We start from the raw sequence: 14,940 nt of genomic DNA, 5'->3' as shown, positions 1-14,940 counted from the left end.
CTGACTTACTGACCAGGACACAGAAGGTGATGATGGAGCATGGGCATAGGTGGAAAATGGATGGGCTAGTTTGTTTCCTACTTCTGGCCCTTACAAGCCAGGAGACACCAGGGGAAATGACTGAATGTCCCTGAGCCTTCCATCCGTAAAGGAAGAATAAGAATGATTGATGTGCAAGGTTGTTGAAAGACTTTAAGCTATATAACAAATACAAAGAATCTAGCACACATCTGGGGTTCCGCAGTCACTCTTCTACTGAAGTTACCCAGGAAGTGACAAGCTGCAAGAAGATGCTGCACAGAAGCGGGCACACTCAGGGCATAGGAAACCTGGGCTCTGTTGTTTGGCAGACTCTGCACTCAGTAGGACACAACACATGCCTTCCATACAACTAAAAGCTTCCCTTGCAGGAGTGAAACCTGGGTGGGGCCTGCAGCTCTCAAGTCAAAGCTGAGGCAAGAAGTTTATGTATAGAATGTCAGAGACTCTGCCGGGCTGTGCCAAGCTGCTGGCACAGAGATACAGGGCCGAATCCTCCAGCTCCAAGGCGTTCACATTCAGCTCAGAGCTATAGTTAAGAAACTGGTGACCTGAGAATCTACGAGGGAAGTTTCCTCTGCCATTCTCTTCCTCCCTATAATACTGAAAGATAAACTGGGGCCCCTGACCCAGGGCCTGTTGGTACCAGGACACACTGGCATGCCCAGAGACAGGAGAGCATCTCAGAGTCACTTGCTGTCCTCTCGTTTTGATGAGGTATGTGGGACTTTGGGTGACTCCAGTCTCCACTGAGCCTGTGGGAAAAGCAGATGGAGGATGAGCACAGCAGACGGCCTGGAGGTCCTCCCCAAGGTGAAGTGGAGGACACAGGGGTTGGAAAGCTGAGAATGGGGCTGCTGTCCTGTTCCCAGGACTCACCTGCTCCCAGGAGACAAAGCAGCGCCCAGCAGAGGAGCCCGGGACCCATGGCACAGTGGGGCAGGCAGCACTGCACCTGATTCAGGGCTTGGTCCTCCTGGGGAAGAGTTGAGTGAGTTCTGGGCCTTGATTTTCCTGATGGGAGGGGTATCCTGTGATGTCACTGTCCTGAGTCCTCCCCATGCAGCTTTCCTTATGTCCAGTGCTCAGTGGATGATCCTGGAGTCTGTACCTGTCCTACAGAGCTGGGGGGATGGGTGAAGGCAGAAGTTTCTGTGATGATACAGTTGCTCCTCTGCCTACACTGCCCCAGCTCACAGGCTGCCCCATCGCCCTCTCACCCTTCCCCCACCTAGTGCTGTGATGCTCCATGCTGGAGCTAACACACCTACCCATCAGCGGAGGGTGAGGAGCCTGTGATTAAACCCTCACATTCCAGCTCTTCCTTGCTGTCCTCACATCATCTTTCTGATGCTAGGTTCACACCAATGTTTCGTATTATATTTTCCTGTCCCAGGCAACATTCACAGCCCCTTTCCTCAGTGGCCAGTGGTGCAGAGTCCCCAAGATTTAGTCCGTCTGATCAGATCCAAAGCAGACCTGGGTTCTCTGTAAATTATTAAGAGTATAGATTCCCCAGAAATAATTCTAGGATTTTAAGAGCTCACAGCACAGGGTTTGGCTTATGGGAGACAGGACAGCAGAGGGAGGTAGGGTCACCATCTGTGCTGGTTTGCAAAATCTATTCCCATAGCTCCCTTCTTGCCGGGTGAAATTTTCTGGTGCCTGAAAGTAGTCACACAGTAGCCTGAATGCTTTGCCGCTTAGATATTTCTTTCAGTAGATATCCTAGTGAATGGCTCATAATTTTATATTCCATAAAGTCCTAGAACAGGACACAATTTTGCCAAGGTTTTTGCTATTTATAACAAGGATGGTATCTGCTTCAATTTCCGATACCTTGTCCCTCATTTCCCCCTGAACCTTCACCAGAATTGCCCTTAATGCTCTGTTTTCAGGAGTCCAGGCTTTTGCTAGTCTGCTCCTCCCAATTCTTTCAGCCTCTATCCATTAGCCACTTCCCACTAATCAAAGCTTCTTCTACATTTTCAGGTATTATAGCAACAGCCTCGTGGTGCCATATTTTCTTTCAATTTCTTTCCTACTGTTATAGAGAAATACCATGGACTAGGCAATTTATAAAGACAAGAGGTTTATTTGGCTTATAGATGTGGAGACTGGGAAGTCCAAGATCAGTGGGCCATAGCTGATGAGGTCCTCCTGCTTTTATCCAAGGCAGAAGGAAAGAGAAGCAAGCACCTAAGACAGAGAAAACAGCTGAATTCATCCTTTTTATTGGAAGACCATTCCCAAGAAAACTAAGTCACTCCCTGAATAAGGGCATTAATATCTTTCTGAGGGCAGATCCCTCATGACCTAATCATAGCTGTCCCACCTCCCAATACCATTACATTGACAAATTTCAACATGATCGTTTGTGGGGACACGCAAGCATAGCACACACATCTACACTATGAGTCAGTATTTCCACTCTCAAGTGTAGGTTTTAAAAAAAGAAAAAAGAATGCATATGTCCAAAAGAAAGAATTCCACAAGAATGTTCACAACAACTTTATTCATAATAGTTGAAGACAGAAATAAGGAATAACATGGATATCAATCGACAAGAGAATGCACAAATAATTTGTGGTATATTTATGCAATGGAATATTAGTCATAAGAAAGAATGACCTACTGATACAACAATATGAATATACTTCAGAAATACTAATTTGGAGAAAAATAACTAATAAAAATATGATTCCCTTTATATGAAGCTGAAGAATAGACAAAGCTAGTCAATGGTGATGAAAATAGGAAAGTTTTTATCTCTGGGATAGAAATTGATTAGAAAGTAGCATGAGGACACTTTCTTGAGTGATGGAAATTTTTTTTATAATCATTTCAGTTACTGTTGCACTGGCATATGCAATTGTCAAAATGTACCATGATGTTTTTGTACTAATATTTGTGTTTTACTCTGTATTAATTATACCTTAAAAGTATTACTAAAAATTAAATAGCTAAACTGCATAAAATATGGGAGTCATTTACAAATGTATGCTTGTATTCTGTAAAGCCCAATTTAAAAATGAATCACACAAAAATAAGAAAAGACAGGAACACACATGTCTGTGTAAGATATGGAGAATATGAGAAGTGCTCAGTGACTGAAATACGCGACATTGAAATTTGGCAACAAAATAAGCTCAAGTGATGAAAAACAACTGAGGATCAATATCAAGGAAAGCTTTAGAAAAACAAAAACTTTCTAAAAATATCTTCATATGCTATTGAAATCATTCTGAGAACCATGAGCTGCTATACATTTTATAACTTGGGAAACTGGGCATTCATCAGTCTCACAATTGAGCGTTTCTTTTCTTTCTGGCTTTCAACAGATCGGCCAATTGGTGAACTGATTTTTTTGCCCAGCAAGCAGCTTGCTCCCCTCTTTGTGAGTGGGGTCCTGGGAGACCCGGCATTCCCCCTTTGACAGCCTCACAGAGGGGAGTTGGGCACAGCACAGACACACGGGGTTCCCTGCATGTGGGGTTTGCACTCCCTGTGAAGCCCAGCTATGGACCTCACAGTCCTGCAGTTAATGGATCCCAACTAAAGAAATTTGCCTGTAGGTATCCGCTTTACCTGTAAGTGCTAAAGAGGGATAGAGGCTGGAGAAAAATAAGATGTTTGCTCAATATTATTCTGTAACATTTTACAAGAAAATCAGTTGAGGAGATCGTGGATTTTCATCCAAGCCAAAGTCAAGATAATAGCTGAATTCCTTCCTAAATCCACCCTGAGAGGACACAGACACTGCTCTATGCCCACAAATACTTAGTGGAGACTTATTTATTGTCTCTTTTCGATAATTCTACTAGTCGATTATCTTCAGGTCTAACGGCTCAGTTTGGTGCATCTCCTAATATTTTTCTTCTGTAGTCTGTTTACTGAGGTGTTTTAGAAATTGTTATCAACATTTTTTGCCCTCCAGAGAACACGTGCTTGCTATCCAATGGAATCTCAGCCAAGGTGATGTTATCAGTACGACTTATAAACTTGTAGAATCCCTGATCACTCAAGCAGGTTAAAGCTGTTGCCTGGCGAGACATGCAGGGAAGATGAGGTACAGCAGAGACGCACTGGACTCAGGGCACAGCCCGCCCCTCGCTTTCCCCTGTTCCTCTGAGGCAGTTGCTCCTCTGTCTGCACCTGCCCCTGACACCAAGGCAGCCCAGCCAACATTCTTCTACTGTAGATGTCATTAAAGATTAGAGGGACTTCCTGCTCTTGCATAGCTGTAGGTAGCCTAGCAATAACTGAAAACTGCTGCAACATCTGCATAACATTGGATCCAAGCCCTAATTTTTCTTAACCCTTTCCCTCCTAGGCTGCTTTCCCAGACTCCCCAGAGCCCTTTAGATCTCAGTGGACCACACTGCCATCTTGTGGCCAATAAGTGAAGTTTCATCATTGTTTATTCTGCAATGGCCCAAGGAATGCTGGGAAGTGTCTGCAGAGTGAGCTGCCAGAATATCCCAGAAGTGCCATCCCACAGATTTTATGAGCTGCTTCCCTAAAGTCTCATCCCAACGTTAGTTCTAACTCTGACTATTGCTTTCAGTTACCAATCTTAATATCCCACCCTCATTCTGAATAACTCTTATCACATAGCTCCACTTACAGTTTAACTTTTTCTCCCTTAAAACTACCATCTAAACAAAGAGGAACAGAATGAGAGGAATGAAAGGAAATAATACTTGGTTTTAAACAGGAAGAAAACACAGATGTTGAAATATAAAGAGATTATTTAATCCAAATTAATAAGATAAACAAAAATGTCCTCAAAAATGACAATGTTACCCCAAAACTACAGATCAGCAAAAGATGAAGTCAAATGTCTATTAATAAAAAGTAAAATTGAATTATATAAAATGAGACCTCTTACAAGGCAATAAGCAATGGTGGAGGGAGGGAGCAGTACCTAATGCACAAAATAAGGATGGATATAACTAAGACTAGCAAAGGAGCTGTTACAGGAAATGATCAACTTGTACAATGGACATCCACTGATCTGAGCACCAAAGTGGGAAGACATGATTCTGGAAGAGGCAGAGGGGCAACGGGACATGAGGACACACTGGTGCAAAATACTATCATAAGGAAGCAAATCAGCCAGGGGACTCTGCAGTATATGACTTTGCTCTCTTCAGTCTCCTGTGACAGCTGAACTGGACCATTTTCCTCTCCAAGGATTTGCTCCTGCGCCCTGAGTTAGATTACCCTGGGATTTGCTCCTCCTCAGGTTCCCATGGATGAACTACCACTCCCTCCTTGTTGACCATGGTCTGAAAGAGAGGTCATCTCTCCATACCCTTCAATCCCACAGTACTGGGGATTGGCGCAGACTTCTCAATTGGCATCGACCTCTCTCAGGGCATGCTCACATGCCCCCTAACTGTGCCTTTTCATTTCCACTAGACTGAAAGTTAGATGTCGGCAATGAAACTTAACACCTTTATCATAGGATGCATAAGTGACTGCTTTCAAAAATATTGCTGTTTATTTTACTGCCTTGGGTTATATCTGAACAGGAAAAAAGGCACAATTTCTTAATGTGACTTAACCACAAAAACCTTCCCTAGTGCCAAAAACAATATAACTATCAAGGGATTGCTCTCCTCATTGGTGAGATGGCAAAATAAAACAAAAAAACAAAGAAAATATTGTCAAATACTTTAATGGAGACACAGAATCCCAGTCCATCTTAAACAAACATCATTGTATGGCCTCCCTCTACCTAAGAGACAGGCAGAGCCATTCCTGTGCCCTGCACCTGGCAGGAAAGCCCTGCTGGAGCCTGTGGGGAGCTGGTGAGGATAAGCCTTGGTGATTCTGCCCCCAGAGCTGGGATTCTCAGGAAACTCTGGACAACTTCCAGGGACTGAGATGGAGAGTGGCCATACTCAGTCTTGGAGAGAATACTTAGGGTGTGACCCTTCTGACTTCTCAGCCTAAAGTAAAACCAGAGTCATTCCTGATTGGTGCGGAACTGCTTAGTTGCCAAAGCAAAATAGTCCTTGTTTCAGGGTCTGTCGGTGCCACAGAAGAATAGCAGGGCTGTAAATGGTTCACAACCTAGACTAGCTACTTGGCCATCTCTGTTCCCAATGACTCCAGCATCTGAATATTCCATATGAGGAAAGACAATTTGTAAATAATGAACAGGTTCAGTGATACCTTTAGTTACATTCAAAATAGTTGTCATGTTCCAGACTGGCATGCTTGTAGGAAACAGAAACCTACAGAGCAAGAGAATTTGGGAGTTGAATAGAAATAGGGATAATCAAGTCCCCATTAGATGATGGCTTCTAAGAACAAGAGTAGAGGGGAAATTAATTCTGAGCTCTTTTGGGCCCACAAGAAATGACATAACAGGGACATCAGAAAATACTCCAGTGATGTGCTGCTAAACTGGGTGTCTGTGAAGGTGGGGACATGTCTGGTAGCATTTGCTAATTTCTGTTGTACCAGCGTAGCCACCATGACAGATTTCAAGCTCAGGGCATGGCTTCACTGAACAGGGAGCTGGGAAGAGTATGCCTACTTGGTTCTTCTGAGTCATACAAGCTGGCTCTAACACATCCCTAGACTCAAGAGCAAAGCTTTCAAAGTTCTTCAATGCTTCCTACTCAACACACTAAAAATGAGGCCCAAGCAACTATAGCACACCTCCTTAGTTTCATGATAGGATAAGAATGTGTGATCCTGGGTCTTGGAATGGACAAAGGGATGTTTGTGCAGAGAAAGTATTTCTGAGGTCTCTGAAGCTGCCGAGATCACAGAGCAAAGAGTTATGCTGGTTGGTTGGGGAGCTGCTAGCCTTTTACTTGAAGTAATTGCAATGAAATGTTTCTCCTGCTTACCTTAAGACAACAGAATGATTCCATTAGAGCAGAAACCCTATTCCTTCCTATTTGTTCATTAGTAATGTCTGCCCTTTGCTCCTCTTGCATGTTCATTCTCAGTATAAATTGGAAGCCCTGATCGCTTTTGTTACATGTCCTTGCAGCACCATTTACAACAGTGGACTGTGTTCTGTTCAGCCTCAGTGTCAGAGCTTGTCCACTGTTAGGACCAGGTGTCTCAGGAGTCACGTGGAGGAAGGTGGCAGCAGTTAGACAGAAGGTCTAGGAAGACAGGGAATTTCCATCTGTGTCTCCTGGCCTTACTCAGTCCCAGGAGACACAGGGCACCTGAGCAAGGAGGGATTTCATGATGGCACCATATAACGTGGATCCAGAGCAGCTCCCTCCCATAGATCATCATTTTCTGGGGAAAGAAATTTGGTGTCTGTACCACCACAATTTCTGATCAGTGAATTTGGAAGGGCTGTGATGCCCCTCCTAGCTATGAAAGACTCAGGGCACCTCTATCATGGCTGCATCTGGGACACTGAGTCTCAGACTTGGAGAAGTGGTCTGACACCGAGGACTCTCAGAAACCCATGATCCATAATCACATCAGGTCTGACCAGTGCATTTGCTTTCATAGATACAAACTGCAGCAGCACCCACAGACAGGTGGAAGACTCTATTACAATATAATCACTGTACTTCTATTTATAACAAGTACTATATAACAGTATATAATATGAGAAATAATATAAAAAGGGACTGATTCAATATTATAAATAAAACACTTCTTGAGTTAAAGGCCTCAGGAAAATGATTTCAAATCAAATGAGATGGACAGCAATGAAACCCTCAGAGTCTAGAAATTAGATTTCCTGAGGGAATCAAGGTGAAAGGGCAGTGGTGGTGAATGCATGCTTCTTTCTATCAGGACAACAGCAATGGCAAATGGAAACAAAATAAAGGGTACATATGGTTTAAAGTAGGTAGAAGAAATGAAGTCTTATTGTTATCATGATTGTATTTATCAAGTAAGGACCACAAAATTTGCAAAGACCTTTACTTCAAACAGAAAGAAAGGTTTGATATTTTGTTGTAGAAAACTTCCAAGGTGACAGGGATAGACGAGGCTTCAGAAGAAAGATGTTCCTGGGGATGTAGCCTCAGACCTTCCAGATGCCCCAACATATGCAGGAAAAGGGGCATGTGTCATTCCCAAGAGAACCTCATGTATGTGGGCAACACAGCAGCCTCCAAGACCTATAGAAGATGCATGTCTGCCCTGAAGACCAAGGCTAAGACACCCTCTCCTTGCTTGGAGCAGTGAGTTGGCTCCGAGGACTCCTAGAGTGCAGTGGGCCGTGATTGTTTTCACCACCTACGTTTGCAGTCACTGTTTCAGGAATGAATCTGTGGTCTCTTTCTACCCAAAGGACAGCCAATGTCCAAATTTACTTCTTTCCCATGAAAAATGAGGAACAAAGAGAGGCCTCTGTTAAGGGTCTCTAGGAGCTGCAAGGAGAGAGAAGGATGAGGTTTGTGAACAGGAAGGCGGCGACTGTGCCACGCTGTGGCTAAGCTACTGGCACAGAGATACACAGCCGAGTCCCCCTGCTCTGTGCGCTGGATCTTCAGAGTGGAAATGGATCCCTCAAGCCCCTCTGCAGAGAAGCGATCACTGGGCATTCCTGATTTGTCTAGTTGAACATCATTCTGGAAGTAAGTCAGAAACTCTGGGCCCTGACCCAGGGCCTGTTGGTACCAGTAAAGGTAATCATGACCTGAAATTGGATCACACCTGAGAGCTACATCCTGTCCCCTCTTTGTGACTTTGTACCTTGGGGACTGGGAGACTCCAGCACCTGTGTGATCTGTGGAAGTAGAATTTGGCAACAGAATAAGGAAAACATTTGTAGTCATCACACACACACACACACACACACAACCTACACACAGAAAAAAAAAATGAAACTACATTGTGTTCTGAGGACTCACCTGTCCCTAGGAAACCCAGGACCACCCAGCAGAGGAGCCTGGTGCCCATGGCAGGGTCAGGCCGGGATGGGGGCTTTACCAGATCAGTGTCACTGTGAGCAGGAGCAGAGGATGAGGGACATCCTGGTCTCCACAGGGCAGTTCCCACAGTGACATCACTTCCTCTCTCAATCCCCAGGACCTCAGGGTTACAGCATTTATATTAGAACACACTTGAGTGATGCTTTAAATATTTATAAGCTCCTTTTTAACATCAATGCATGGCTCATCGCTTTGGCCTCCAGAGCTGTCTGGACCGAGAGACCTCATGCTGCATCTCTGAGTTCATCTTCTCATCCTACAGCTGCTCTTCTGTCTGCTGGGCATGTCCTGTAGGATGCACCAACAGAGCCCCTAACACAGGCTCATTGTTTTTCCTGCCAGTCAGGGTCCCCTCTGCCATCCCATTCATGCCCCAGCCTCCTCCATTCCCCCTGTCACAGGTGCCCAATGGGACTGTCCCATCACATGGGTTCCCTCACGAACTGCCCTCATGCCTTTCTTCCGGGATCACTTCCCACCTTTGTTAACTGTAATTCAGAAAAGATACTTTGGTAGAAACTCACAGCGGTCTTTTTTCATATTCCACTTATAAAAGTTTTTTTTTTAATCAATGTCATCTTAAATGAAGGAGAATGACAATTGAGCTAATGGTTATTTTTAGCCACTATCTTGACTTACTCTTGTTCTCCATCTATTCCTATGGGAGGTATTTCTCTTTTCTTTCTGATTGCTTTCAAAATCTTCTCTTTGCATCTCATGTTCTACAATTTCCCTATGACTTGACTATTTGTCTTACATAAGATTCATTTTGATTCTGGAAACTCTGAATTTAGGTCCTTAAATACCTCTAAATAATTGTCAGCTAACATCTCATGAATATCACCTTATAACATTCTACCTATTTTATCTGTTTGAAACTGCCATCATATGCAAGAAAAATGGGAAATTATGAAAAATATGCATATTCTAATATATGGGAAATATCCATTTTTTTCCTTCCCTGTTCTTTAACTTCTTTCAAATTTCACTTTTAATTTTCTGTGCTGCATTCTAGATCACTCCTGCAGATCCATCTTTGACATCACTAAAAATCTCTGTAGGAGGAGCTAATCAACTGTTTGACTTTCCATTTTGTTTTCAGTGATTGTATGAGGGATTCCTAGATATATTTTTTGACAATTGTTATGAAAGTTGATGGTTTCAGACATTCTCTTTTTCCTTCTTTCAGTGCCCCCTCGTGTTCATTTAAATGTAGCTCTCCAAACTTTCATATCTTACAATGCCAAAATTTCGAGTCTTCAGGTTTGCACTTCAAATGTTTGTTGTCTGTGCTGACTTTTCTTCATGGCGATGTCCTAATATTCTTCTTACTGGGAATCTATTCGTTCCATGGTAGTCTGTGACATTCCAGAGAGGCCCAGACTGAGCGTGCACAACACCAAGAGTCTGTCATGTTTACAGGCATCTCCAGTCTAACTCACAAACATATGGGGCCAAGAACTGTCTGCTGCACTCCGGGCTGCCAAATACATCCACAACATAGGTTGGTAGAGTCAAAAATGCTCTCTGGGCAGTCCCAAGGAAAGATTCAGAATAGAATTCAAATTTTCTAATTCTTTTTAGAAAAAATCTTTTCATTAATAAATCCCATTAAGTCATGTAATCATGACATTTTCTTCCAAGGGGAAATTACATATATTTATATATACATATATATGTGTGTGTGTTTATATATACACACATATATATGCATCTCTGTGTGTGTTTACATTTGTGTGTATGCATGTGTGCATATATATACACACACACATATGTATATACATATATATATTTAATATAAAAATGGCCAAACCTATGGATATCCCTTCTTCTTTCCTTTTTTGCCTGAAACCCAAAACTTCAAAAAATAACTTAGATATCAGAATTATATTATATTTGTAGACTTCACACTTTTTTTTTTAGATGGAGTCTTGCTATGTCACCCAGGTTGGAGTGCAGTGTCGTGATCTTGGCTCACTGCAACCTCCACCTCCCAGGTTCAAGCGATTCTCCTGGCTCAGCCTCCCAAGTAGCTGGGACTACAGGTGCCCACCACTGTGCTCTGCTAATTTTTTTGTATTTTTAGTAGAGACAGGGTTTCACCACATTGGCCAGGCTGGTCTCAAACTCCTGACCTTATGATCAGCCTGCCTTGGCCTCCCGAAGTGCTGGGATTACAGGCATGAGCCACCGCACCCGGCCTGACTTCACACTCTTTCAAATTAAAAAGCATAATTTATTTCAAATTGGAAATTCCCATACAAACTGACAAATGAGCTTGAAGAAGCAAATGCTCTTATGCTTGCTCAACAGGAGAATACTAGTCTATAAATGCATAGAAACCCATCTCAGGCATAGTGTGACTTACTAACACTCATCTATTCTGTGCCCAGGACACTGAGAACTTCCATATGAAAAACACCAGGACCTGAAGTTCTAGCATCAAAGATTTGTTTTACCGTTGTCTAATTTAAGACACTGATGGAAGAAAAGTACTCAGTTTACTGTTTAGGTCCAACTTATACAAAGTAAAATGAATATTCTTTACTCTGAAATCATATGTTCTCCTTTGAGTAAATTAAAAGGTCACATAATCATGAATTAAGCCTAGTGGGCTAGACTTGGCCAGGAGAAGACAGAGCTTTTTTCTGGAAAGGCTAAGTTTCCAGGGTTAGTCAATGTGGTGCAGGAAGGAGGCTGGTGTGCAAAGATTTTTCCTTGTTAGAAGATGCTGGGATGTGTGATACCCTGGGTACTCAGCTGATCTGGAGGGAAGGGTGGTCAGATGTGTAATATGAGGGACCAAATATCAGCAGGATTGTCCTGGGAAATTGCCTTTCAACCATCTGAGACATGTATTGTGCTCTTTGGGCCTCTCAGCTCTGTCCTGTTTGGGGGCCAGGTCTCTACATAGAAAGAAGGCATCTCTAGCACACAGTTTTCTTGCCGTCTTCACAGCAATGCTGGGCAATTTCTGCAGATCTGAGGATTTCACTTTGGGATTGCCATCAAATCACTGAGCTGATCAGTTACAAATTAATGAAGCCCATTTCTCATACTGCAGAGTCCGAAGGGAGACCAGAGCACTTGCTTTGGTTTGGGTGGAGGAAGGCATCAAGACGTGAGCTTCCCTCCCACTGTCTCCACAGGTCGCTGCACTCTGACCAGGGTTCTGATGTCCATGCAACTCCATCAGGATGGAAGCTGAGGAAGGAGATAGAAGAAGGAGGCAAAGCCCTGCCTCTAGGTGGAGGGAGCCTTTAGGCACAGGATTAAAGAAAAGTTAGTAGCCAGTGTCTGGAACGTCTACATACAAATTGTGTCCACATTCACCTGGGCAGCACAGGTGTCCCCAGGAGAGGAGTCCAGGGACTGTGGAAGGTTGAGACAGTTGTGTGATCAGATGCCTTAATCTGGGAGAATCCACCCTGTGCTGGATTGTGTTAAATCAACTTTGCAAAGGCAAGATCAAGATAAGAATGCCATTTCTCTTATCATTCTGGGTTAGAGATGGTCAAAGATACATTTGGTAAAATTTGTTAGACAGATTTAAAACAGTAACTATTACACTTGGCAGGTCGTTGTGGTCAGACAGTGAGAGTCAGTGACCAGCAAATACAGAGGCATCCAACAGACCTAGGAAGTCCTGTTCCTTCTGCACCCTGTGTCCAGTTCATCTTCCCAAATGCTGACCAGGAGCAGCAGCCTGCCCCCAGTGTTTGGCAGTAAACCTGCAGGGGTGGGCCCCACACAGAGGGAACAGCTTCCCCAGAAGCAGGTTTCCTTGGCCTTTTCCTGTGCTCCTGGCTCGAAGTCCCACTGCATGTCCTGGCATACTCTGATCCTCCCACATCCCTGCCATTCCAGCCTGTCCTGCCAGAGCTCCAGGAGCCCTGCTACTGACTGGCTCCCTCACCTTCTGACTTTTCTCCTCCAGACCTTCTCTTCCTCAGCTCCTCCCACATATGCATACGGTGTAATTCTGATCATAAATCTGTTACACTGTCAAACTTGTAATGGCCCTGTTTTATTGATGAAAACCTAATGGAGGTTTTCTTACCAGAAGTGGTTTCAAGGAACAACCTTTAAGGAAGGAATTCTAGAAGTGGATCTCTGATCTGTCTAGATTTGTTGTGGGGAAAGACCCTGAAGGAGAGCACAGAGACCTGGAGGAGATCAGGTGCTGCAACCACAAGAGGAAGCCTTGACCCAGGTGTGGATCCCATGATAGTGATTCCCCATCAATTTCCAAGACCGACCTGGGCCAGGAATCAAAGGGGTGGGCATTCTTGTACTTAATTCTAGATCTCTGCGAGGTTACAGTGGATGTAGCGTGTTCCTGCTATTGGTTCGTCCACCCACTCATCACTCGCTCAGCCTCTCAGTCACTCATCCATTCTCTGTGAAATAGGTCTCCCCACATGCCAGGCACCAATGTTGGTAAATGCAGCAGGCACAGCCCTAGCTCTCATGGGCTTAAAAATTGGGTGGAGAGGCCAGGCGTGGTGACTAATGCCTGTACCTCCGCACTTTGGGAGGCCGAGATGGGCAGATCATGAGGCCAGGAGATTGAGACCATCCTGGCCAACATGGTGAAACCACATCTCTACTAAAAATACAAACAAGAATTAGCTGATTGTGGTGGTGCGTGCTTGTAATCCCAGCTACTCGGGGGACTGAGGCAGCAGAATCGCTCGAACCAGAGAGTCAGAGGTTACAGTGAGCCGACCACGCCACTGCTGCACTCCAGCCTGGCAACAGAGTGAGACTGTCTTAAAAAAAAAAAAAAAAAAATCAAAAGAAAGGAAAAAAAATTGGGTGGAGCACAAAAATAATCAGACAAGTATCTGAGAAAGAACAACTGTGCTAAAGGTTACTAACAGACTTATGATTCTAGGAGAGCTTATGAGAGGAAAGTTGATCTCAGCTGGGAGGCGAGGGTGTGCTTCCCGCAGGAGGGGCTGATCATGCTGAGATCTGAAGCACAGATAGGAGCTGGCTACTAGAGGAAGGAAGGCTCCAGCCCAGGGCAGAGGAAATGGCCTTTGAAGTCTCTGTGGTGGGAAGGAAGGAGGCACAGAAGAGGGGCTGCCCTCATGGCTGCAGTAGAGAGGGGCGGGGAGGTGAGGGGAGGAGAGACCCAGCAAGGCCTTGGAGGGTGACTGCCCAGATGGGAAAGGGGGGCCACAGGAGAGACAACGTGAGGGTGGGGCTGGGGGAAACCCTAGAGAGAGGAAGCAACATGGTCCCCAGGGAGAGACGGGAGTCCAGATGGATCTGAAATACAAATCCTGTTTCATCCTGGGTGCCTCGTACTTAGGATGATGAGTAGAAAAGTAGGAGCAAGGGAAGCCCTGGCCCCACTCCAAAAGGATAGCTCCAAGGAAAGACCAGAGAGCAACAAAGGAGACATCTGAGCACGTGGGACCAGTCCAGGCCTGGCTGAGATGCCTGCAGAGGCACCTAGCACAGAGGGAGGTTCATACAGTCCGGGCAACTTGGGGCCACTCGGGGTTCCAAGGTTCCTGGTGCAGAAAACTCTGCCCAGGGCATTCCTGAGCCGTGGGTGGGGGACGAGGGCAGAGCCTCCCTGCTTTTATGTGCAGAGAGGAGACGGCCTTGTAGTGCTGTGGAGTAACTTCTGGCACAGAAGTACACAGATGTCTGGGAGGGAGCAGCCAACTCTAGCCTGAGCAGGAAATCCTCTGTGGTTGATCTGGAGACATTGTAGCCATTGGGGACTTCTCCTTTATCAGTGATACCAGTAGTAACTGAGTGATGAAACGGCTTCAGCCCCATGCCTGGGTTTTGTCGATACTAGTACATGTAGTCATAGTTCATATCCTGGGCACACTGCAGTGTCATGCTCTGTCCTGTCTTCAGAACCTGGAATTTTGGGGTCTGAGTGACACCAGCATTCACTGGGACCTGCAGAGAAGGAAAACAAAGCTGATGTTGCAGCCCCAGT

At 44.7% G+C, this 14,940-nt stretch overlaps 2 gene segments (V, D, J or C); both read right to left on the bottom strand.

Annotated features, from left to right (window-relative positions):
• Positions 1-444: 444 nt before the first annotated feature.
• Positions 445-1,045, bottom strand: LOC129060737 (T cell receptor beta variable 5-4-like). The segment is given in 2 exon segments: positions 445-794; positions 919-1,045. Coding segments are annotated over 2 exon segments (399 nt in total).
• Positions 1,046-8,294: 7,249 nt separating this feature from the next.
• LOC129060736 (T cell receptor beta variable 7-8-like) lies at positions 8,295-8,997 on the bottom strand. The segment is given in 2 exon segments: positions 8,295-8,767; positions 8,892-8,997. Coding segments are annotated over 2 exon segments (522 nt in total).
• Between the last annotated feature and the right edge of the window lie 5,943 nt (positions 8,998-14,940).

This window comes from Pongo abelii, chromosome 6 (assembly GCF_028885655.2).
Source record: "Pongo abelii isolate AG06213 chromosome 6, NHGRI_mPonAbe1-v2.0_pri, whole genome shotgun sequence".
NCBI classification, from domain to species: domain Eukaryota; kingdom Metazoa; phylum Chordata; class Mammalia; order Primates; family Hominidae; genus Pongo; species Pongo abelii.
Note: the sequence above shows the minus strand (reverse complement) of the source record. Positions and strands in the feature narration are given on the sequence as shown.